Raw genomic sequence first — 25,763 nt, forward strand, 5'->3', positions numbered from 1 at the left:
CTCTAGATTTCATTTTTCTGAATATCTCATGTAAACAGAATCACACCTTAGTTTATGGTCTTTTGTGAATGGCTTTTCCTTTCTTGATTCATAAATAGTTTCTGAGGAGAAGTATGATCTAGGGTTGAATTCCTAATGGACAACATAACAACCAGGACCAGCACTCACCACTTTATAACATGAGCCCTTCCTCCCACAGCTTACTCGACTTTTCTGTTGGGCTCAATGATGTGTTGTAATGTTTGCACAGAACTCACAAGTTATTATTTAACAAGTCACGGGCTACAACTTGGGAACTAGATTATGAAGCTCACAAGAGAGGTTTCCAAGGCAGAGCATTCTTCTCTCCAATAGTGGCCAGGCCCTCTCCCTTTGGCTGCCTGCTGTTGGCCTTTGGGTTGCTAACTGGCCTGGCTCATAGCTACTTGCTGCTTGTCCTCTGCCATGAGGCCCTTTCCCAAGCCTTTTGTGGTCCTCAGTGCTACCCCATTGACTTGAATTATAGCTCTTCAAGGAAGTTCCTCTTGAGGGAAACTTTACCAAATTTATATGTTCTACGCTCTTCTTAATCTTGTGATTCATTCCTTCCCTGCCACATCTCTTTAGTATGCTCTGTGGCACTGGGATGAGCAAACTCTTTGTTAATTTCCAAGGATGACCATCTCATCAGGACCACCGAAGGACCAATCCTCTTGGTGGACTGCAAGTCATTCAGTACAGCTGGGTGAATTTTCATGCCACTATTTGAAAAGTAAATCCACCTATTTTAATCTCTCCAGGGTATATAAAATCGACCAATCATAGGGCAGACAGCAGGACAAGGCTCGACAAAAAGTATTAAACCATGAAGTTTATAGGTTAAACAGTAAAAGTTAATCACCCAAAAAATACCCTGGAGTAAATTAAATTCTGGGAAAGTCTTCTTTTCCAGTTGTTTCTCCAAACAACTATGGCAAAAGTTAACTGCACAGGGTTTGGGAAACAAAATTCTCCCAAGAAGTATTTCCAAAGGACCAAGGCAAAAGTTCCATAAAGAGATCCATGTCACTGTAATATGTACTCCATAGATATTGCATTCATGTGTCTCCCTACTTGCTCTAGGTCCCATCTCCTTTTGAATACGCAAGGATATTGCTATGAAAATTTGCTATCTTCCTGCATTACTGATTTCTCCCATGTATTAGGGTAAGTCTTATGTCTCTCATTAAAAAAAAAAGAACTTTCTCTAGACTCCTTTTCCCCATCCAGCTACTGTCCAATTTCTTTCCTCTGCTGCTAAAGTTCTTTGAAAGAGCTGTTGGATATTTGTTCATTTTCTCTTAAGCTCGTTCTATCTTTTAACTGTGGAGAAAATGGACAAGACAAAACAACTCAACAATTCCTAATGCATAGTTCAGAGACACTGATTGCGTTCTTCCAGTACCTACTCATTATCCTTTTTCAAATTATCCTACCTCCATTGACATAAACTCAAGGCCTCGAAGCAAGGAAAAGCATTTTGCTTCCCCTCATCCCCACCACTGGGTAACCACAATAACCTGTAATCCGCGGGATTCATATATTTGCTTATTTCATAAAAATGAGATCATAAAGAACTTGTCATTTTGTTCCTGGCTTATTTGCTCAGTATGATATTTTCATAGCATACCCACAATGTGGCGTGGCATGCATCAGAACTACCATTTCTTTTCATGGGTGAGCACTATTTCATGTAATGTATCTCCCACATTTTGTTTATTCAGCAGTCATTTGATGCTAGACATTATGGTTGTGAAAAGTGCTGCAATGAACTTTTATACAGGTTTCTGTTTGTGTTCCTGCTTTCACGTTTCCCGCTACGTTGAAAGAACTTCAAAAAGTTCAGGGAAAAATGAATTTCAAAGACAATGAAAAATTTCCATGAACTTTTGGAAGCCTTTGGGGTACACTGGATGGGGAATGCCAGATCATATGGTAATTCTAAGTACAATATTTAAAAAGAAATCCCAATTATTCTATAGTTGCTGTACCATTTTACATTATTAACAAAGGATGAGAATTCCAGTCTCTCTGCAACCTCCTAATTATTTGTTTTCTACTTTTTGGATGTTTTTATAATTGCCATTCTCATGGTGATGAGGTGATATAGAAATCATTTTATTGGGGGCTCTTATCAAAATTCATCCATCCATCCATTGCGTCAAGCACATTTGTTTATATGTTGCCATCATCAGTTTCAAAACATTTTGGTGATATTATACTGAAGTTTTAATTCAGATCTCCCTAATGGCTAATGGAGTTCTGGTTGCTGACCTCCATCCAGGTTGGTGGTTTGAACCTATGAGCCATTCTGGAGGAGAAAGATGAGGCTATCTAGTCCCATGGGTTTCAGTTTTGAAAACTCCCAGGGGCAGTTCTACTCTGTCCCATCAGTCCAATAGGGTCGTTATGAGTCAGAAGCTATGCGTTGCCAGTGAGTTTGGCTGTTTTGAAATGGCTAATGAGGAGGCCTGGTAGTACGGTCTGGTGAGCAAAGGATTGCTAACTGAAAAATTGCCAGGTCAAACTCACCAGAGACTCCCAGGGAGAAAGCTGAGGACCTCTGCTTCTGTAAAGACTTTCAGCCTCAGAAATCCTGTATAGGGACACTGCTTAGAATGGACTCCATGGCAGTGGCTTTGGTTTTTATTGGGCTGTTTGTGTCTCTGTTGTTAAATGACGGCAGTTCTCCATGGCTGTGAGAGTAAAACCTTTTTGGATGTATGGGTCCCCGCAAACCGTCTTCCAATCTGCTGGTTGCCTTTTCTTTTTTACTGAACAGAAGTATTTTCCATTTTGCTCACGATAGGCCACCTGACAACCAGCATGCTGCTGCTCCTGCTGCTGGTAAAACGTAGCTAACACCATGGTACTTTTGTCTTCAGATAGATTCATTTGGATCTTGGTAAGAGTCAAAAAACAAACTTCCTACAATTGAAGGCTCTGAAAATCTGGCTCTCTATTTGACCCGCATTCTCCTCTTTGGCTCTTTTTATTCAATTCTCTCTGATTCCCTTGGTGTTCCTTGACCATGCCAGTCATACTCCAGTCTTTGTACAAATCTGCTGCTTTCCACTAGACAGCTTATCCGTAAATTCATGCAGAGCTCACACTAACGAGAGTCGCAACGCTCCTCTGAAAAGCCCTGAGCTCTTCCTTTGTTTCTCTCCCTAGCACTTACATTAGTGTGCAATACGTTTATTTATCTTTTAGCTATATCCACTTTATATATAATGCTAAGTTCCTTAAAAGCAAGGACTCTGTCCCTCCACATTTCGCACTTACATACCCAGAGCCTAAAAAACCGTACGCTACGTTAACAAGTACTCAGTAACTAATTTTTCAATGAATAAACACACTAGATTGCAAATTATTTACTAGGGGTCAATGTCTTACTTGTTTTGCATTTAACTATCTACTAGGCTATCCAACACAAGAACTCAAAATTAAGAATTAATGGATGCATGAATGAAGGAGCCAAAACAAACTAAAATTACCACACTATTAGCATAAAAGTTTGCATTCGTCTTTGGTGAAGGTTCTGAACTCCATTTGAGGTATCTGTGCTGGTAGAAACCAACCAGAATTCACCTCAGTGTACCCATAATGTATGAATTATCCCGAGTGTAGCCATTTTGTACTGATCCAAGTGTGGCCAATCTGCAACTACTGTAATTCTTTTTGTAACTGTTATTTTCTCGAACTGTTGAGTCCTTGCCATTTGTTTTTGAAATTGCTGATATTGCTTGTAAATCCTCACTGTATTTTTATAAGTTCCTATTTTTCCATATAGCATGACGCCACCTGCCCTTGTTGTGCCTTGTTTATTCCACAGTATAAACACACCCCTCGATAAGCACTCGGGAGACTCAGGCTCTAGCCGCCCCTTGACCGCAGGCTAATACAGGCTTATTAACTTTAATTAAAGTTGCATGTGAGTTAATTGATCTTGTTCAGATACAACAAGATGACATATAACTTTACATAATGTGACAGGACTATTGATGTAAATGTGAGAAGCAAAGAAGAGCGTTCCATCACCACCACGAACGTCTTCCACTACCTCTGTCAATATGTGCTGCGGATCCTTCTCTCGCTTATTTTATCCCTTACTGTCCCTTTAATTCACGTTCCTGAAGCATGTCTATGCTTTTGTCTACTCATCTAATTCTTCATGAACACGATGCATTCTAACACTTTACTGACAATCCCAAATTTTTCTATTTAAATCTCCTTGGAAAAAGTAATGAAAGTTCATAAACCAGGGGATTCTAACAATTTATCATGTTGTAATCATAAACGCAAACATGCCAAAATAATTCATAAATACATTCTGCAGAACAGAGTGCTTACATACACTAAAAACATGTACTCATAATTACAAAAAGTCAAAGAAAATTATAAAATCTCAGCACTAAACAAGGTGTGTAGGTAGTAGTTATATCATTTAATGATTTATTAGCATGTTTTTGAAATGTGGGTGTGCTGAACAGGATGAAAGCCAACATAAATTGTCATAAACTTAACTTCTAGAGCAGTCAGTTTTAAATAAATGGCGATGAAAGAAAATCCCACAAGTACTCTGCAGCACAGCACAGTTCATTATCACACAGTCTGATGACAAATAGAAGGTACTGCAATATCATTTACAGCTACACAATGTCTCAACTGCAATCGAAATTACATTTAGGATTAAAAATACTCAGATATATATGAGAATATTTGAAAAAGGAACTTACAGTAGATTTTTCTGGAGAAGATAGAACATCAAATGTTTCACTGATATGATTTTCCAGATCTTGTTGAGAGTGGGAATAGTCAATTTGGTTCCAGCTGTTTTTCTTAGATTGCTTGGGTGGTAAAGCTGGCGGCTGCCCATCACCAGGTGTCTCTAGTGACCTAGATAAGAAAACAGGAAGAGAATGACTAGTTTAGAAGTTATGTTATCCAACTGCTATCTTAAAAGGTGGAGGTAAGTATCTGTAAATAGTTTCGATATGGAATAGGAGACGTGATTAAAGTACCGTTTACTTGTACATGATCTTGGAGTACAGACACACTATTCTACAAAGTAGAAGATGAGCGATCTTTGGTATTATTGCTTCAGAGAATGTGCTTTTAGCGCAGCAAATTGGTAGGTTGTTAGAATCCACTTGGTTTGTGAATGTTAATAAAACTACTGGAGTTTAAGTAACCAACCAATCACCTACCACACAGCAGACCAATTCTGAGTCACAGCCCGTACAGGGTACAAGAAACTGTAAACCTTGAAGTAGTAAGTTTTATTTCCTAGTTTATCAAATCTCTACACAATTTCTACCTAAAAATTTATATTTTAAAAGGCATCCTTATGATGAGTCATAAATAACAATGCAAATATTTTTCAAAAACCAACGTTTAAAAATGTTTTCATCAGTCATGAGTAATCAAATTGAAGAGACGAGGAAAACCCAAATTACGAGTTGGGTTGTGCCACAGATAAAACAAGTGTGGGCTGTCTCAGTTGTAAATTAGCGTAAAATCTACAGAACCTGAGTGGTTACCTGATCTATTTAACTTAGGGCGAGGAAGCAAAAACCTAATGAACTTTAGACACACACAACTCCCTGTGTTGCAGTAGGACTTGATAAAAAAAAAAAGAGCTAAACAATGACAGGGAAAGCTTCTACTGCTTTTAAGAACAAATGTGATATTTGTAATAACAATTTTTGTTAATTTTTACAAAGGCTAGAAGGGAGAATTCAACTTGCATTCTAGGAAGCATAGAAATTGGGTGTTTGGGAGAAAGTGAAAACAGGCACGCTGTGGTAGTCTGGTACAGACTTCACTCAGTAGCTACTGACATTTGTTGATTAGCAACAGATGCTTATCATGCAAACTGGAAGGTCCTGAGGAAATGGGATTGTATTAGATTTTATTATTATTCAAACTAATCGCTACCCTGCCTGGGCTAACGTTAGGATGACCTGACTGGCTAATAGTGTATAGAAGAAGGAAGCTTTAAGTATCAGCTTATGTATTACAACTATTGTTTAGTTTGGTGATGAGAATATTGTTGTTAGGTGCTGTCAAGTAGATTCAGACTCACAGTGACCCTGTGCACTGTGAACAACAGAATGAAACACTGTCTGGTTCTGCACCATTCTCCCAATGGTTACTATGTGTAAGCCCACTAATGGAGCCACCGTGTCAATCCATCTCACTGTGTGGTTTTCCTCTTTTTCTTTGACCTACTTTACCAAATATGATGTCCTTCCCCAGGGATGTCCTCTCCTCACAGCATGACCAAAATAAATGAGATGAGGCCTTGTCACCCTCCCTTCTAAGGAGCATTCTATTCTGACTTACTTCTTCCAAGACAGATTGGTTTGCTCCCCTGGCAATTGGTGGCACTTTCAATATTCTTCTCAAACACCAAAATTTAAAGGTAATTTTCCAGACTTCTTTATTCATTGTCCAACTTTCACATGCACATGAGGAGAATAAAGATACTATGGCTTGGGCCAGGTGCGTAGGACACCAGTCCTCAAAATGACAGCCTTGTTCTTGAACACTTTAATGAGGTCACACGCACCAGACTTCCCCAATGCAACCTGTCATTTTATGTCTTGACTGTTGCATCGTGCACATTGGCTATGGATCCCAAACAAGGTGCGATCCTCGACAAGTTCAATCTCCCCGCCCCGTTATAAAGATGTTGGCTACCAGCAGACTTAGGAGGGTTGTTTGCTTTACATTGAGTTGCAATCCATACTGAAGTCTGCAAGTACTTCAGATCTTCCTCATTTTCAGCAAGTAAGATTGTGTCACCTCCAAATTTAGGGTTGTTAATAAGCCTTCCTCCAGCTAACGCCATCGTATTTTTCCTGTAGTTCAGCTTTTTGTATTATCTGCTCAGCAAACATGAATAACTACGGTGAAGGGATATAATCCTGACACAAACTTGTCCTGATATTAAACCACACAACGTCCCATTAATATATTCAATTGACTGCTTCTAGGCCCATGTACAATTTCTGCAGGAACATAATGTGGCATTCTGTATTTCCTATTCTTCTCAATGTTATCCATAGTGTGTCAGGATTGATAGTGAAATGCCTTTGCAGGGTCAATAAAGCACAAGTAAACATGATCCTTGTATTCGCTGCTTTCAGTCAAGAACGCTCTCACATCAGCAATAATATCCCTCACACTACAGCTTCTTTTGAAACCAATTTGCTTCCCTGGCAGCTGTCAAAGTACTATGACAACCATTTTTGCGTTATCTTCTGCAAAATATTTGATAATTTATGTGTTCTGTTCTCTAGTTACGAGTGCAGGTGGTGGTTTCCAAACATCCAGACATAGAGCAGTGAGGACTTCTTAGTGCTTCCACAGCTTGTTGAAGCATTTTAATGCGCATGCCACCATCAATTCCTGGAATGTTGTTTTTGGCTAATGCCTTTAATGAAGCTTCAACTTCTTCCTTTCAAACATTCAGTCTTGGGAAGATGGTGACTGAGGAACACATACCAAAGGGACTCCTGAGAAGTCAGCGCAGGAGAGTTACTAAGAGGGGAATTCCACACTGCCGGAGCCCAGGAGGAGATTCAGAAGGATAAATGGGCACAGACCCAGTAGGTTTTGAAGAGCTGGGGGCTTTTGGCTTACCACAGTGGATGCTGGTTAGGGTTTGGCCTTAGCCCTGCTACTATCTCAGCTGGAGCCGGGATCATTGGGAGCCAGTGCTGGAGCATTATCTCAACACAGCCACAGCTAGTCGCCACCTCGGGGCAGTTTTAAAACCCTCCAGGCCCAGGGTCAGGGATCTGGGCTCAGCTATATTGTTACTTTTGTTTCACCCTCTTCTCTCTCCTACCACAGTCTCAGCTGTTTCTGGACAAGTTTTAAACTCAGCTCAGCTATATTACTGTTGTTTCCCTCTCTTCGCTCTGTCCCCCCAGAATCTCAGAGGGCTTAGTTATGTTTTGTTTTTCCTTTTTCTCTTCCCTTTTCTCTCACACGCTACTGCCAACCTCCAGAACACTCCCCTTAGACTAGGGCATTTATGCCTGCCCTCCACCCAGCTGGGAGAGCTCCACCCTCTGCAGTATACCCTGAGGTGGGCAAAAGCCTGCTAACCATCCACCAGGGGATATCCCCACCCTCAGAGAAAGATAGATCGTAGGGAAAGAAACTTAACAAGGGGGCTAGAGATCTAAACAATACAATTACGCAATTTGACCTGATAGATATTTACACAGCTCTTCATCAAAATACATAAAAATTCATTCTTTTCAAGCCCCGTGGTATAAATTCAAAAGACACACCACATGCTGGGGCATAAGGCAAACCTGCATAAATTTGCGCACATTGATATCATACAGACTTTTCTGACCACAGTGCCATAAGACTGGAAATCAACAAAAGGAAGATGAAAAAAATAAGAGTAAACAAATGGAGGATGAATAAGTCTTTATTGCAAAAGGAGTGTGTACTGGGACAGAGCAGAGATGAATTTAGGAAATTTCTAGAAACCAGTGAGAATGAGAACACAACATACCATAGCTTATGGGACACAATAAAGGCAGTGATAGGAGGAAATTCCATAGCAATACATGAACACATGAAAAAGGAAGAGACTCATGATTGATATGCTGGCACAAAATTTATAACAACTAGAGCAGAGTCAACAAGACAATCTTACTCATAGAAAAAGAAAATAAATAATAAAAATCATGGCTGAGATTCAAGAGAGGGAGAATAAGAAAATTATGGAAAAAATTACTGCTGCTAAAAGTTGGTTCTTTGAAAGGATAAACAGAATCGACAGATCGATGGCAAACCTAACCAAAGAAAGGAGGGAACAAATTTCAATAGCAAGGATGAGGGATTAAAGAGGGGACATTACAACAGACCCTAATGAAATCAAAAGGATAATTACACAGTACTACAAAGGACTGTACTCCAGTGAATTCAACAACTCGGAAGACTTGGACAAATTCTTGGAAAAACAATCCCTCCCTAGACTCATCATCCCAATGAACGTCAAGAATCTCAACAGACCCATAGCATTAGAAGAAAACAGACAAGGTTATCAAGGGATTACCAACAAAAAATCCCATGGACCAGATAGCTTCACAGGAGAATTCTACCAAGCTTTCAGGGAAGAACTGACACCAATATCCTACACAAACTCTTCCAGAACACAGAAAAAGATGTCAAACTCCCAAAATCCTTCTATGAAGCTAGTATACCTCTGATACCAAAACTGGGCAAGGATCCCACAAGAATCGAGAATTCCAGACCAATATGTCTAATGAACATCAATGCAAAAATTCTAAGCAAAATATTGGTCAATAGAATACAAATGTTTATAAAACAAAGAATTCACCGCGGCCAAGTGGGATTCATACCAGGGTACAGGGATGTTCAACATAAGAAAGACCATTAGTATCATTCACTACAATTACAAGAAAGACGCTAAGAACCAAATGATATTATCAATAGATGTGGAAAAAGCATTCAATAATATCCAAGACACATTCCTGTTTAAGACACTCAAGAAGATAGGAACAGAAAGAAAATTCCTCTATATAATAAAAGTCACATATGAAAAACCAAGAGCCAACTATTGTGACAGTTAATAGAGAATGGACAGAAACAATCCCACTGTTAAAAGGGACCAGACAAGGATGCCCCTTGTCCCCACTCTTATTTAACATCATACTGGAAGTTTTAGCTAACAGCAGAAGGCAAAGAAAAGATATCAAAGGGATTTGCCTGGGGAAGGAAATGATGAAACTATCGTTATTCGCAAATGACATGATTTTATATACGGAAAATCCCTAAAGCTCCACAGGGGAGTACTGTAAGCAATAGTGGAATAAGGCAGAGTAGCAGGATACAATATAAAAAACAGAAGTCTATTGGACTGCTCTACACACCAGACAAGATCACAGAAGGAGAACAAAGCGTTAGTATGCTTCACAATAGCCAAGCACAAATAGAAATATCTAGAGATATACCTGACTTAAAAAACCAAAATATCTGTATGGGGAAAAGTACAGAACACGATTACAAGAAACCAAGAGTGACCTCAACAAATGGAAGATTATCCCATGCTCATGGATTGGAAGATTCAATATAGTAAAGATGCCAGTTCTGCCCAAGGCAGTATATAAGTTTAATGCAATCCCGATACAATTACCATCATGTTTCTGCAAAATTAGAAAAATTGATTACCAACTTCATATGGAGAGGGAAGAAAGCCAGAATTAGCAGAGAACTCCTCAAGAAGGACAGAGTCAGAGGACTTGCTTTAAATGACTTTAACACGTATTATATAATACCTCATGTTATGGTATTGGTATAATGACAGACACTCAGACCAAAGGAAAAGAACTGACAACCCAGAAATAAAGTCATCAGCATACAGACAACTGATTTTTAATAAGGGCCCCCAAAATAACAAATGGAAGCAGATGCTCTCTTCAACAAGTGGTGCTGGAAAAAAATGGTTATTTACCTGCAGAAAAATGAAGCAAGACCCTTATCTCACTCTACAAGAATAAACTCAAGGTGGATCACAAACCTCGAGGTTAAAACCCTAAACCGGGAATCCTCAAACTTTTAAACAGGGGGCCAGTTCACTGTCCCTCAGACCCGTTAGAGGGCAGGATTATAGATTAAAAAAACTCAAATTCCTATGTACAGTGCACACATCTTACTTTGAACTAAAACCACAATGGGGCAAAAACACCCAGCGGGCCGGAAAAATGTCTCAGAGGGGCCACATGTGGCCCAGAGGCCATAGTTTGAGGATGCCTGCCCTAAACTATTAGGGCCATCAATGAGGGAATTGGGACCAACCTGAGAACTTTGTCGCAGGGAATACATAGGCTGTCAGAAATAGGGAAGGTCCCAAATACAGATGAGTCACAAATTAACAAGTGGGACATACTAAAGATAAAATACCCGTGTACATCAAGAGAATTCACCAAGAGTAGTAAGAGTCATAAGAGTAAAACAGTTATGAGATACCACATACCACCCCAAAGATAGCCCAATTCAAAAAATCAGAAAGCAACAAGTGCTGGAGGACCTGTGGTGAGATAGGAACTCTGATCCACTGCTGGTGGACCTGTAGGTATGTCTAGCGACTATGGAAATCGATTTGGCAATACTAAAACAGAAGGAAATCGAGCTACCATACGACCCATCAACCACCCTACTGGTCATACACCCAGAAGAGGCAAGAAACAAACCACGGTCAGACATCTGTGCTCCAATGTTGATCACAGCACAGTTCATAATTGCAAGGAGTTAGAAACAACCCAAATTCCCATGAACAGATGAATGGAATAAAAAACTGTGGTACGTACATATAATGGAGTACTACGTACCCCTAAAAAGCAGTGATGAATGCATGAAGCACATTGTGCATGGGAAGAACTGGAGGAAATAATGCTAAGCAAAGAAAGCCAAGTACAAAAGGAGAAGTATAGTATGAGTTCAGAGGTAAGCTTAAAAAAAATGCAAAAGGAACAGGGAAAAAGCTGCTGTGTGCAAACATTCCTAAGGTGAGTTCTAGGTAGTACTGCAAGAGGCAGACCAAATCAGGGCTACATATGGTAGGTAGTCAACTAAAAAGGAGGGGGGGAAAAAAGAGAAATTGGTAGCAGGGGAACAGCACACTAACCCACCCAAAGGGAGAGACACGTGTGATCAGAGCACATGGGAGCAAATGAAGGGTGAGGAAGAGTGGAGCACATCCTGGCCCACCAATTCCTGAGGATGATATCCCTGCTCAGAGCAGCCAATGCTTAGAGAGGACCTAATGGCTGGCCACACTATGAGACAGGACATCCTTCACTGACCCATAGCCCTACAGGGAACAACAGTGTGGGAACTGAGACCAATCTGAGCCCAGCACACATAGGCTAAACACTAAGGGCATGCAACAGAATAGCAAGGGGAGCAGAGAAAGGAAGTTCCAAGGGAACACCAAAAATAGACTTTGGGGCCAGGGCATGGCATGCCATCAGATTGGACCTGAAAACACTCCTAAAGGTCAACACACAGACCTTGAACTATTTACAGGCCCTTCCTTTTTTCTGTCGATGTTTTGTTTTTTTCTGCTGCTCCTTTTGCTCTGTCTTGTTTTTGTGCATATTATTATCTCAGCAAGCCTATGTTGATAAGATAGGCAGGATAAACAATCTGGAGGAGAAAACAACGGGACTGACAGTTCTGGGGAGACATGGGAGAGGGGGAGGTGAGCAAAAGGAAGTGGGTGTTAACAAAAAGCAAATGCTTTGAGAAGGGTGATGGAAACAAATGTACAAAATTGCTCGAAAAGTTGTATGAGTCCCCAGTAAAATGATTTAAAACAAGAAAAAAAAATTTCAACATTCAGTTTTTGATCCCAGGCTACCCCTTCAAATATGTGAACATTAAACAATTATTTCTGAACAGTTTGAATAATATATAATACAGAAGAAGTTCAATAATTTAAATATATTTTTCAATGTTGTAAAAGAACAATGTTGTGCAAGTATGATAGTATGATCAATTCTTGATAGAGTGACTTGGTTTGTATTATGAGATGAGTCATGTCCTAAACAGGGACAGCTGTCAATGAACATGGGTCCTAGGATGAACATGACCAGGCGCAGGACCACCCTTAATCTGTGATGTACATAAAATGCAAAAAAGAAACAACCCTTGTTATATAACCAACTGAAAATTGGTGTCATTTGCTACTCTAACAGTCTAAGATAGCTGATACAGAGATCACGTCATATTGGCCCTTGGTAATTTCATTTAGTAGAGGAGTTGTGACCTTATTTAGTTATCTCAAAACACTACGGTTCTGGAAACGTTTCCTCCTGCACCAAGGTAGAGACATCTGACTCAACTATGCTGTACTTCCGAGGATTAGGGCAGATATACAGATGGGTGTCCCTTAGTAGAGCTTCACAGGTGCGCTATTTCTAAAATGTAGCTGACCAAAACCCACCAGAGCTATACAGAAACTAGAATTTATTATATTCTACATAAATTCAGCAAAAACTCTCACCCTTTACATAGGGCTAAGAACAACTTAGCAGTCAGGATGACCACACATCATCTCGTGTACTTTGGATATAGAATCAGGAGGGAAGAGTCCCTGGAATGAGCCATCAAGCTTTCTGAAGTAGAAGAGACCCTCAGCAGAATGGATGAACATACAACAATGAGCAGAAACACAACAGCCGTGCAGGGGACGATTAGCTAGTATTTTGTTCTTTTGTACATGGAGTCATGATCAATGGGAAACGACTTGTTGATAGGACCCAATAATGTCAAGACGCAACTTAAATTGGGGAAACAAATTATTTCATGTCCCCCCACCTCCCAATAAAGTTGTAATTGGCAAACATCCAGCTTTAAAACTAAAGGTCATGTATTGGTTAGAGTAAATTGAATTAGCAGACATAGCCATAATAAATATCTATGCACTTAATGAAAGAACTTCTAACTGAATTGAAAATAGACAATTTTGTGGTAACGGTAGAAATTTTCAATATACCATTTCTGAGGAAGGATAGAACTAGAGAGAAACTTCACAAAGATTCTGAAGAACAATATAATCAATCAACTTGACCTCATACATGCATACAAAATGTTTCACTCAAAAACAACACAATTTATGTTCCACAATACACATGGAACATTCTCCAGATAGACCATATATGCCAAGATGCAAGTCTCAATAAACTTTTAAAAAACTGATACTTATATATATTTGCATTGGGGAAACCTGCTGCCAAGATTATTTTTTAAATCATTTTATTGGGGGATCGTACAACTCATCACAATCCCTACATACATCCATGGTGTCAAGCACATTTATACATTTGTTGCCATCATTCTCAAAACATTTATTTTTCCTACTTGAGCCTTGGTATCTTCTATTTTTTCCCTCTCCTCCAGACCCCTCCCTAATGAACCACTGATAATTTATAAATTATTATTTTGGTATGTCTTATACTTTCAGATGTCTCCCTTCGCCCCCTTTTCTGCGGTCCATCCCCCAGGGAGGGGGCTTTATGTACATCCTTGTGATTGGTTCCCCATTTCCCCCGGCCTTCCCCTTCTGGTATCGCTACTCTCATTGTTTGTTCTGCGGGATATATCTGTTCCAGATTCCCTGTGTTTCCAGTTCCTATCTGAAGCAGTATACATTCTCTGGTCTAACCGGATTTGTAAGGTAGAAGTGGGATCATAATAGTGGGTGGTGGTGGAAGCATTTAGGAACTAGAGGAAAGTTGTATGTTTCATCGTTGTTACACTGCACCCTGACTGGCTTGTCTCCTCACTGCGACCCTTTTTTAAGTGGATGTCCACTTGCTTACAGATAGGCTTTGGGTGCGCACTCCGCACTCCCCTTCACTCACAATGATATAATTTTTTGTTCTTTGATGCCTGAAAACTGATCCCTTTGACACCTTGTGATCACAAAGGCTGGTGTGCTTCTTCCATGTGGGCTTTGTTGCTTCTGAGCTGGATGGTCGCTTGTTTATCTTCAAGCCTTTAAGACCCCAGATGCTATCTCTTTTGATAGCCGGGCTCCATCAGCTTTCTTCACTACATTTGCTTACGCACCCACTTTGTCTTCAGTGATTGTGTCGGGAAGGTGAGCTTCATGGAATACCAGGTTAATAGAACAAAGTGTTCTTTCATTAAGGAAGAACTTGAGTAGAGCCCAATGTCCATCTGCTACCTTAATAGGAAACCTATAAATATATGCACGTAGACCTATTCCCCCATCATCATAAATACCCTTTGTCTCCTAATTGTTTCCTCTATTTCCATGTACTTTCCTCTTGTTCTATATTATGCTCTGCCTTCAACTGTTTTCTCAGTAATTCCTCTTTGTTACACTGCCCTTGATCGATTCCTACCAGGCCTCTTACACTCTCCTTGAGACTGATTTTGGATCAGCTTTCTGGACCACATTTGCTTATGCACTTGGTTTGGCTTCAGAGATCATGTTGGGAAGGTGAGCATCATGGAATGCTAGAAAAACTGAGATATTACAAAGATCTTCTCAGATCACAATGTTAACCAGTTAGAAATCACCAATATAAAGAGTGAGGGCAAAATTCCAATACATGGAAATGAAGTAATACCTTGCTTAAGAATTATTGGATAATCTAAGAAAATTAAAAGATATAACATATATAAAAATAAGTTGTCCATATAAGAAAAGAACTTAAAATATGTGCACGCTGTCTTAATAGTGGAAATCTATTTCAGAATCGGGCTCCCTGATGGAACTTAACTTGCAAATGAAGTATCGGAGAGATGGACTCCAGGTAAATACATTTTATTTACAGCAGACTTGGGGCTAAATGGGAGAAAGATGGAGCTTTTTATTCTCATAAAGACTTACAGTCTTGGAAACCAGCAGGGCAGTTCTGTCCTGCTTTACAGGGGAGCCTTGAGTCAGAATTGAGGAGTTATCTGCCTCATTGAGGCAATGAGGAGTTATCTAAAATGAGTCTTCCCATTACAAGTACAATAGCCAATATAATCTTATCTCTCGTTATCTGCTTGTAAATAATGTCTTTGGTTATTGACCTCTATTTCCTGGAACAGTCAAATATTAGCAAGGTCCATATGTTGCTAGACTTAAAACTAGCATGTGAACTAGGTGAAGTTGTCTATAGATGGAAGTTATTGCATTTGCCAAGAAGGGCAAAAGGCAGGCAGAATTTTGTGGACAAAGCAAAAGGAATTGATGAATTATGTATAAAGCTGTGAGAACTCACTATATAAGACTATGAATTGCTAATGAAAAGGTATTCAACACGTCAGAATTATGAAGTTCATATATTCTCTTATTAGGTGCCTAAGGGTAAAGTTAAGAATCTGGGGAATTCTTTATTGTGTTCAAGCAGATAACTAATTCAAACATGCAGATAAATAAATGGCTGATAATAATATGAAATGTAGTAGTATATAGCCTAGTAAAATTAATGAAAAGAAGCTATATAATTAACATAATTACCATCTATTAGTACACATCCAACTAAATGAGCAAAACAACCCTATAAGTTAGATATCATCATCTTATTTTTACAGATGAGGGAATTGAGGTTTACAGAGATCAAATAACTCACCCAAAGGTCACTTCATTAGAAGTGGTAGAACCAAATTTTAAACCCAGTCTGAATCCAGAGCTTATGCTCTTGGCACTATGTTATAGTTGTATCTCTAAGAAAATAACTGCAAAAAGCAGGAAAAATTATCTTAAATCAGGGATATGCATTTTTCTTTCCTTATTGTCTTTTCTTCAAATAACGTGTTTCTCAGAAGTAAATGTATAAGACAGATAACAACTAAGTGCTCCTCCTTTCCTGCGAATATCTAGACCTCAACAGAACTCCTGAACAAGATGGATTTTTAACTCACTTAAATTTTGGTTAGATATGATTATACCACTGTGTCTTAGAAATTCTAAAAGATATTACTTATATTTCAATGGGCAATATCAGTACATTTCAGTCCTTAAACCCTCATCTTTACTTCAGTTACAACTTTAAATTCAATGATTTAATATATCTAAAAATCAAATTTTAAGTTACTGCTAATCTTTCATATTGGGGTTATTTATTGCCAATAACTTGTTTCACCTTAACCTTTACTGTTCTGGAGAATGTTAAGTGGAAATGTGTATTGTGGTATATTTTGCTAGCAAAACAGTTCTTGATTCATTTCATCCTGGTGACCATTTAACTTCCCCATTGTGACTTCAAAAGCAGCAGTGACAATAGTCAACAAAACAAAACTCACTGCCTTTTTTAGGTCAACTTTATCAACTTGGATCACAATAAAAATAACAATCTCAACTAACTCACATGTTTTGTGATCGTTTTTCTGGAAGCTGTCAGACATCCCTGATACATAATTGTAGAAATACCTTAATATTTTTTGCGTGGACTTATTTAATCAATTATCATTGCAAATTTTAAAATTAACTCAGGGTTACTGATTATCTCAAAAGACTGCCAGCTAAATTAGGAAAATTTTCTGAGTAGCAATTAATTAAATGGTAGATCTTAAATAACCTTGCCAATAAACAGTAACTTAATTCTAAGCAGTAAAAGCACCCCAATTTGTTTAATAAGGCAACTGGAAGTTTAATGAAGTCTTCTCTTGTGAAGTGTAAGCTGACTCAAGCCAGATACAAGTCTCACTTCTTCTAAGCCTCTTTATTCACCTTTCAGAAGCACTCAACAAGTAGGCAGCTGGTGAGATTATCTCAATGTCTATTTCAATAGATGGTGAAATATTCTACACTTAATTTAGCATATTACTTGAATCCTTTCATATTTGGCTAATATTAAAACTAAAACCAATGGAATCCAAGTTACAAAGTATTTTTGCAAACCGCTACCCATCAATAGCCCCCTGGCTGGATAGATGAAACTCTGCTGAGTGGGACAAATGCTTTGGGTGTGGGCTTCCTTGTGCAGGCCAGGGGTTACATCTTTCTTCTTTCACAGAGTTCTCCAACAACCGTGAGAGAATTTATGTAAAGGCTAATTGTAAGGAACTAAGGGGAGTTATTATTTATTAAGCTTACTGTGGCAGTTACATAATATCCTGAGAGTATGTGATTTTTGAATGTAATCCATTCATTCATTCATGTCCTAAATTTCTGTTTTTCAGTTTCTTAATTTAAAAATACAGGCTTCTTATTACAAATCAAACAAAGTTTAAGATCATAATTTTCAAAGCATTTGACCATTAAACTTCCATCACTGAGCCTTTCTCCTGACAACTTATTCCCCACCGGTATTATGGTACAGTAGCTATCTTTACTCCTCCCTCCATTCTTTATAAGGTATGCAAATAATGAAAATGCTTTATCAAGATATGTTCCAAAGGTAAAAATTTTACACCTTTTGGTAGCTTAGCCTCAGAGCGCACCAGAGCTGGTCTGTGTCTGGTCATGTTTGCCTACAGGAACTACAACTGCATTGCTGGCCTTCCCTACCACTCTTCCAGCCAGCCCTCTCAGCCCTCATACAAAATAAAGTCAGTTACCTCTGAGGAGATGCTGACTCATGAAAATCCATGTATCTTATACCGAATTTTCCTTTTCAGTAATTAATGAATCTTCTTCTCTACCTAACTTCTAAGCATTTCTCATGCTTGTTTAAACTAACTGATTTTTACCTACTTGAGTTATCTGCATTGTAAAACCAAATCAAGTCAAATGTCATAAATTAATATGTAGGCATACAGATTGTGCAGTAAGTGATAAGATTTAAATGTTGAATCAGGTTATCAGTAAGGAAAGTAAAAGAAATGAATATCTATTATGTATGAATGCATCTCATGACTGATTTTTAGTGTGATATTCATCTTGGTACTTCCTTGTTATTTAAATTTTTCAAAACTTTATTCATCCTTACGGTTCCATTACATAAAAAATATTAAAAAACTATTTTTCACTGATCCCTGGGCCTGCTATATGTAGAATTATTTACATTACAAGTTCAAGAACAAAACTGGTAAACCACTATACATACACACATAATGACTTTAATATATATGTATATATAATTTTTAAAAAGACAGTCTACACCAATAAAATAACAACAATGTAACTGTGGGGAGTGAGTGGGTGGCTCAACAAGAAACAGGAGGAATAAATAAGCTCAGTTACAAATGTATATATTTTTGAGAAGATCCTAGTTTTATGCCAAATACCCTAATGTTATCAATTATGTTTAGCAAAGCAATTCTGGGCTCTTGTAAATAGAAATGAGAAAATTAAATGACAAAAGGTCTTACGGTGATGATTCCAGAACGATGCTATTAGCTTGTGTAGAAGACGGAGATCTGTGATTCACAAATATTTCACTGGGAGAAGGGTGCACCACATGGTCTACCAAATGCCCAACGGACGACGGCCGTAACCGGGCTCTCTCTTGTGTGAACGCAAAGTTGCGACTACAAAGAGGAAGAAAGGCTCAGTAACAATATGCTTTAAAACACTTAACTTTCTTAATTACACACATTAGATGCTTGTGTATGAGTCGAGTTTTTCAGCACATTTTAAATGCAGTTTTTGTGGCAAAATTAGGTGCCTTGGCTGATATTTGAGTATATACAGTAGTTGCATTTGAAAGAGGATGTATATTATTAAGATTAGCAAAATCTCATAAAAATGTTTTGGCAAAAACAAATGGTCAACACAATGAGAAATCATATTGATCATACTGATCACACTAGATTGTTCAATGATGCCATGTTCTCCTTCCTATATCCAGCTTTTCTATTTGCTCAGCACACAGATTAAGTAAGTTTTCTGAAAGGACACAAACCTGAAGCACATCTTCCCAGTATATCATTTCATGTAATGTGCAAAACTACAAAAGGTATTATTAAAATGTAATTTTAAAGACAAGGAACATGAGAAGAGACTAGTGATGTAACTTGTCCAAGGTTCAAAATTACACATGCACTTAGCTGTTGTGTCCTTAGTTTTTAAAAAAGTACTTTTATTTTCAGATATCAATTGTCTCATTAACTGGAAAATTTAAGTCAGCATTATGTCTAATTATTGGAATTATCAGATTTAAATTTCTTGTGTTTCTGGATTTTTTTTCACTTAAGTGGATTAGCCTTTCAATATATGTAGCCTTATGTCAGGAAACATGACTTAGCAATCTGTAACAAACAAAATATAAACTGGAGTCTACTTTTTCCAGAAATAAAGAAGATAGTAATAATTCACTTTCTGTGAATCATACTGTTTATGAACATAAGCTTCTAATGTGGTCAAAATTTATTCTTAGGCTGACAAATACTCTATCGATAATACAACTTTTAGAGTTCAGTCCACATTTATTGACCATGGATGTATATGTAGTATTTTGAAAGGAAGACTCCTTCATATATATTCTATATCAAAACTCAGACATTTTTGTAAATAAACTTTTCATTAGTTTCTTCACATGCTTATGTATGTTTGTTTAGCATTATCTTAAATCTATGCCTATGTAGCATATAATTGTTAACATGATATAATTAAGATAATATCTTTGGTTAGACCAATACTATTATCTTGCATCTTAGAGCATACAATTTTTGTGAGAAACGCTATAATGAAATAAATACATATGCAAACAATGATTTATACATCAGCAAGTGTACTTACTGATTAGGAGTTCCAGGTGGAGACCGTGATGGAAGGCTTTGTGTTTCTAGCCTGTCATCAGATAATGAAATTCTGCTTACTACTTCCCAATCCATTAATTTCCGTGCCAAGGGCTTACTTGGGGATCTGCAGAAATATTTTAAGTACTACGTGAAAATCTTTATGCTTATCGTTCTACTACCTATAAATCAAATCTCAGAATTTGTCTTAATAGATCACACTGTAGATGAGTCAACAGTTTATTTACTTATATGAAATTAATGCTCTTAGAGGCTATTTACCAAAGAACTTCCTTCCGAGCACATCTGTTTCATGTGAGGCGTGGTAAGCTAGGACAGCAGCAGAACGAGTATGGGAAGAGTGTCGACCGAAACAAGAGCGAAACAGAAGACCAGAACTTGGAAGGAGCTTGCAGTTAAATGTGTTCTGAGCTAGTATCACCATCACACCCCCTGTGGCCTGTTCCTCTGCTAACGTCTCTGACGCGTTGGCTGACCTTAGCATACACGAAATCATTCCCGACATTATTTCTTGAATGCTTAAAAACTTAAACCTTGCTTCTCCGACTCAATGTAGTCAGAGCAAAACCAAAATTATACACATACATATAGTCACCCATCCCTACTTTAAAAACAAGGTAGGCCAGTATATATTCTTAAACTCCAGAAGGTTACTTTCTACTTTCGTAGGGAGAAGAAATGCATATTTTACTATCTATTTACAGATTGCCAGTTACAGTGAATGATTAGCATTTTCAAAAACATATAATTCCATTAGCTTAAAAATAACCGCGATTAAGATTTAACTTTGTGTAAATGCATTCTAAGTAAATTAAATATGAACATATCCCATTATCATGAGTTTAAGTTAAAGAATTTCTTGATTTGAAGATATGTCTAGATACCTTGCCATAGTAGTGCCAGTATTGTTGCTCTCAAAAAAATTAAACCTTTATGACTCTTCTATTAATACAAATTCTTGGTGCGTACAATATAACCTTTTCTCATATTAATAGATATGTAATAAACTGTAAGATAAACATAAACTATAAGACAGTTAACCATTTATAGTCTGAAGGACAACTCCTTTCATTTTCTAAGAGCAGGCAGAAGATTGTTATGGAGGAAAATATTCAACATACTCACCTAAAATAAGGCTTCAGAACACTTTAACATGTCTGGGACAGCTTTGCATTTATATTTTACTTTATTAACAGTTTTAACCTCAAAGAGCCACCCACTCAAGCTTGCTATGTTTCCTGTTGCATGTGGAAATTTCAGAGAAAAAATTACCACACTGCATTAGTGTTTGCAATGTGGTAAATTTATTTTCTGACCATGGCACCTTATTTTTCTGCTTTCTTCTTAGAAATCATATGACAATTTCATATTATGTTGTGGCACTCCTAGCACTAAAGTAGAATTAGAAATTAAAATGTTTATATTCATAAATTTTAACTTATTCAGAAAACGGGGAGAGTTATATTCTTATAAAGAGTGCCAGTCTCAGAAACCCACAGCAGTTCCATTCTGCCCTAAAGAGCAGCCATGAGTCCACAGTAACTCAGTGGCAGGGAATCTTTTATTGCTCTAGTAGTTATAACCTCCAGAATCAGAAGCGTAGTTATTGTTTATTTTAACAAGTACTGAAACGAGTGTGGTCAATACTTCATAATGCGAAGACTTAGAACAAGTACATTCTAACTCAAAACAACAAAGTCAACAGTAATTTTTTACTCAAGAGCAATTGCGAGGAAAATGGCTTAAAATGAACATTTAATGATATACTTTACCTGTGTACAAGTCATTAGTACTTTTAAAGTAATTAAATGGTAACCAAATAAAAAGCACCTTATCTGTTTCTTAGCAACATGATATAAAGAAACATGGAAATGGTAAAATATTTTATGAAATAAGCTTTCAAAGTTCTCAAAAATAGTAAAATATAAATAAGTAAAACGTATCGAGAATGGGGAAAAAAGGAAAATCATCTCTATTTACAAATGATTAAAAAAAAAACCCTAAACCTCATCATAATGACTACTACTACCAAACGCCCTGGCCTATACAGAGCACGCTTCTGATGGGAGCATACATCTTTATGGGAGCCAACAGATTCATCCTTTCTTCACTTAGGGCAGCTGAAGGGTTTGCAAAGACCTTGCAGCTAGTAGTCAAATGTGCAACCTACTGCTCCATCAAGGCATGTGATACGATGTACAGAAAATACCAAAAAATCCACCAGGGAAGTTCTAAAACTAACAGAAGACTTAGCAAAATTGCAGGGTAGACTAGCACTGAAAATTTATATCAGGCATTGAGAAATCTTAGAGAGAGGTTAGGGAAACAATTCCATGTAAGAGAAGAAAACACCATGGGAATTGAAGAATTTACACAAGGACAACTAAAACACTGGTAAAAGAGGTTAAAGAAGGCTTAGATGAGCACAAATACGTTCCATGTTTATCTTTACCAGAAGCAATAGAGGTAAAATCCAAATAAACCTATAGATTCTTCTCACATCTGATCAAAATTCCAATACCCTTATTGACCAGAACAGAAAAACCAAGCCTCAACTTTACATAGAAAGGCAAGAGGCCCGGGATAGCTAAAACCAGGCTGGAAAAGGTAATGAATAACACTACAGGATTAAAACATTCCTTAAAATAATCATTTGACACCAAAGGGGCAGTATGTGCCCAAGGGCACAGTTCAGATGGCAGGAAGAAGTCAGAATGGAAATGGGAAGAAGATGGAAAAGTGGGGTGAGCGTTGCTACCTTGTAGGGATTACAATTAGTGACATGAAACAAATTGTACCTGAACTGCTGAGTGGAAAATGGATTTGCTTTCTAAACCTTCATTTAATTCACAAATTTTATTGTTATTAGGAGACACTGAGGTAGTTTTCACTCATAGTGATTCTATGCACAACAGAACGAACACAGTAAAATAATAAATTCAAATAGAAAGTTTAAAAACAAACAAAAATAGAATTACTGTATGACGATCAATTCAAGTGCAAACACGGCAGTAGAAGTGGCTTACCTTGCAAATACCCTATCTTTATTTGCCTTTTCTTTGCCATACTGTACTGACTGAACTTCAGTTCTCCCACTGAAATACACAATAATGCACAATAATGAGGACCTCAGGAGAACGCTAAGAAAAGTACATGCAACATGAGATTGAAACTGCACCAGCAATATTTCTAGCTAAGAGAAGAAAGCAGAGGGTGAGGCTGGATTGTGTTCATTACACCTTCCTCCACTGATGACAAGGCTGTGTTTGCACAGGCACTGCTCCATCTTTCTCAGTACGTGCTCGGTAGCCAGAGCATGCACACCACACTCGGGCATGGGCTACTCTGACCCACTTCTTCTAAGTCACTCCCTGTTCAATAAACGCCCCACCAGAGGTTGAGGAATTGTACTATTGTTTCCACTACTCCTTAATAAAGGGGATGAAACATGAGAGATCTTGGAGGTCTGCATTTTAGGAAGCAAGCGTGTTCTCTGACTACCAATGATCAAAGATATGAAGATTTACTTCACCTCCAGTTTCCTCTATGTTCACACATAAGCAACTCCAGATTTTGGGGTATAGGCAAGAACTCAATTTAGAAATATGGTTGATGTTTGAACACTGGAGGACTTGTCGTATGGCTGATTTGCCTACAAGACACACTGGTAATGTATGGAAACTGGTCCTCATCTGTTGGATACCAATGTGTTCAGATGAATTTTGCCAAAAACTACTTGATTCATTTCATGAAGCATAACATTATATAAGCCTAAAGGATGTAACTGCTTAGTATATCAAACATAGCCACAGGAACATGAGGATATCTAAGATATATAAACATCCAAATACAGGTAATACACAAGTAATTTAAAAATCATCCTCCATTAGTAAATGTCAATTAAATAGCAGGCTTATGAGATGTCAATAGAAAAATTGGTACCATTATTAAACTTTAATTGAGACAGTGACATATTATAAAAAAGGATTTCCTCTAAGAAAAATCATACTTGGGAACAAGAACCAATCTTTGATTCACCATGGTTTTGTATTTCCACATTAACATAACAATATCAATCCTCTAGATATTCTGGAAGGGAAATACACATACATATATATATGAGGAGTTTGGGTAAACAAAGTATTCTCTCTCATATATATGAGGAGTTTGGTTAAACTCCTATCTCTCAGTTTATATATTTCACAGATCATCTCTAAATTTATATACTATTTCAACATATTTATATTTGTTTGCTGAAACTGGCTGATGTCACAAAAGTGAAATCAGTTTAAAATGTGCTTTCCTCATTTTATAACCACGCAGTGTTTACATAAGACAGGTAAGGAAACCGGAGAATTTGTAAAGCTTTGTTTCATGATTATTTTTCCCTTTTATTTGTGGAGTATGACCACACACACACACACACACACACACACACACACACACACACACACACACACACACACTCGCACAGCCCGTCATACCAGAGCAATGACAGTATCCCAGTAAATCTCTGTCTATCCCTGTTGGCTTTTCTCCCACCACTTTCTCTCTTTCCCCTAGTCTCTTCTAGTGGGGATCCACACAGTTTTCACTGTCTGATTTTCAGGAGATGCTAGTTCTTCTTTGCCAGTCTACCTCACTCTGAACCTTTGCTGAGACATGTCTACCATGGGCTGGTATTTGAACTACTGATGGCACAACTTCCAGTACACCAGCGACCCATAAGCCAGCGCAGCACCACAAACGGATAGACGGAAGTATAGTCTTTATGTAATAACCCAAGTAGCCAGTTAGTTAGGAATAGCTGTTAAACTCACTGAGGGAATCACCTTAAGTATTTTGTATCTCTTGTTTCAGAAAACCATGAAGACTGCCACTCTCCTCTTTAAGACGGAGTCCAGTGGGGAGAGGTTTCTGCTTCAGCCTGGACTTTTGCACTTGGTCTTATACTCCCTTCTTCAGTCTATTTACATCTAAATTTGGAAATACTTGTCATCTTAATTTCTTCACTATTGACTTCAGGAATGTGGGAGCTAAAAATGACAGACACCAAGATACTTAAGTTGTACATCATCTCACTTTCTCCATCTTGAGGGGACGTTATTATGAATTGAATTATGTTCTCTAAAACCATGTCGTAAATCCTAACTTTCATGCGTGTGGTTATAATCCCATTTGGGAATAGGTTCTTTCTTATATCACTGAGGGAGAATTAGCAGAAGGTTGCATTTTGAGTCAGTCTGTTTTGATACAATCTGTTTGATACATTTTGAGAATAAATAAGTCAGCAGAGCTGAGATGGTTGAAGAGTTGCCAAACTACACAACTGCATAGGAGCAGAAGCTCAAGGTCAAAGACCTTCTCTTCAGTCCACAAAGAGAATGACTTCCCCTAGAGTGAGCACCCTGAATACGAGCTGCTTGCCTCCTAAGTGACGAGAAAAATAAGCATATTTCTGTGTGCTAACACCATCCACTCATGGTATTTCTACTGTGCAGCATTGAGTAACTAAGACAGAAATT

At 37.9% G+C, this 25,763-nt stretch overlaps 1 protein-coding gene across 4 annotated transcripts in view; it reads right to left on the bottom strand.

Annotated features, from left to right (window-relative positions):
- PTPN4 (protein tyrosine phosphatase non-receptor type 4) overlaps positions 1 to 25,763 on the bottom strand; it is a 189,920-nt gene that overhangs the window by 53,477 nt on the left and 110,680 nt on the right. For all 4 annotated transcript variants that reach the window (XM_075530245.1, XM_075530244.1, XM_075530242.1 and 1 more), the window contains 4 exons: positions 23,265 to 23,333; positions 20,219 to 20,344; positions 18,850 to 19,008; positions 4,758 to 4,917 (listed from right to left, as the gene is read on the bottom strand). In XM_075530245.1, the coding sequence (XP_075386360.1) occupies positions 4,758 to 4,917; positions 18,850 to 19,008; positions 20,219 to 20,344; positions 23,265 to 23,333 (514 nt within the window). The remainder of the gene's footprint in view (positions 1 to 4,757; positions 4,918 to 18,849; positions 19,009 to 20,218; positions 20,345 to 23,264; positions 23,334 to 25,763) is intronic.

This window comes from Tenrec ecaudatus, chromosome 13 (genome assembly GCF_050624435.1).
Source record: "Tenrec ecaudatus isolate mTenEca1 chromosome 13, mTenEca1.hap1, whole genome shotgun sequence".
Taxonomy (NCBI): Eukaryota; Metazoa; Chordata; class Mammalia; order Afrosoricida; family Tenrecidae; genus Tenrec; species Tenrec ecaudatus.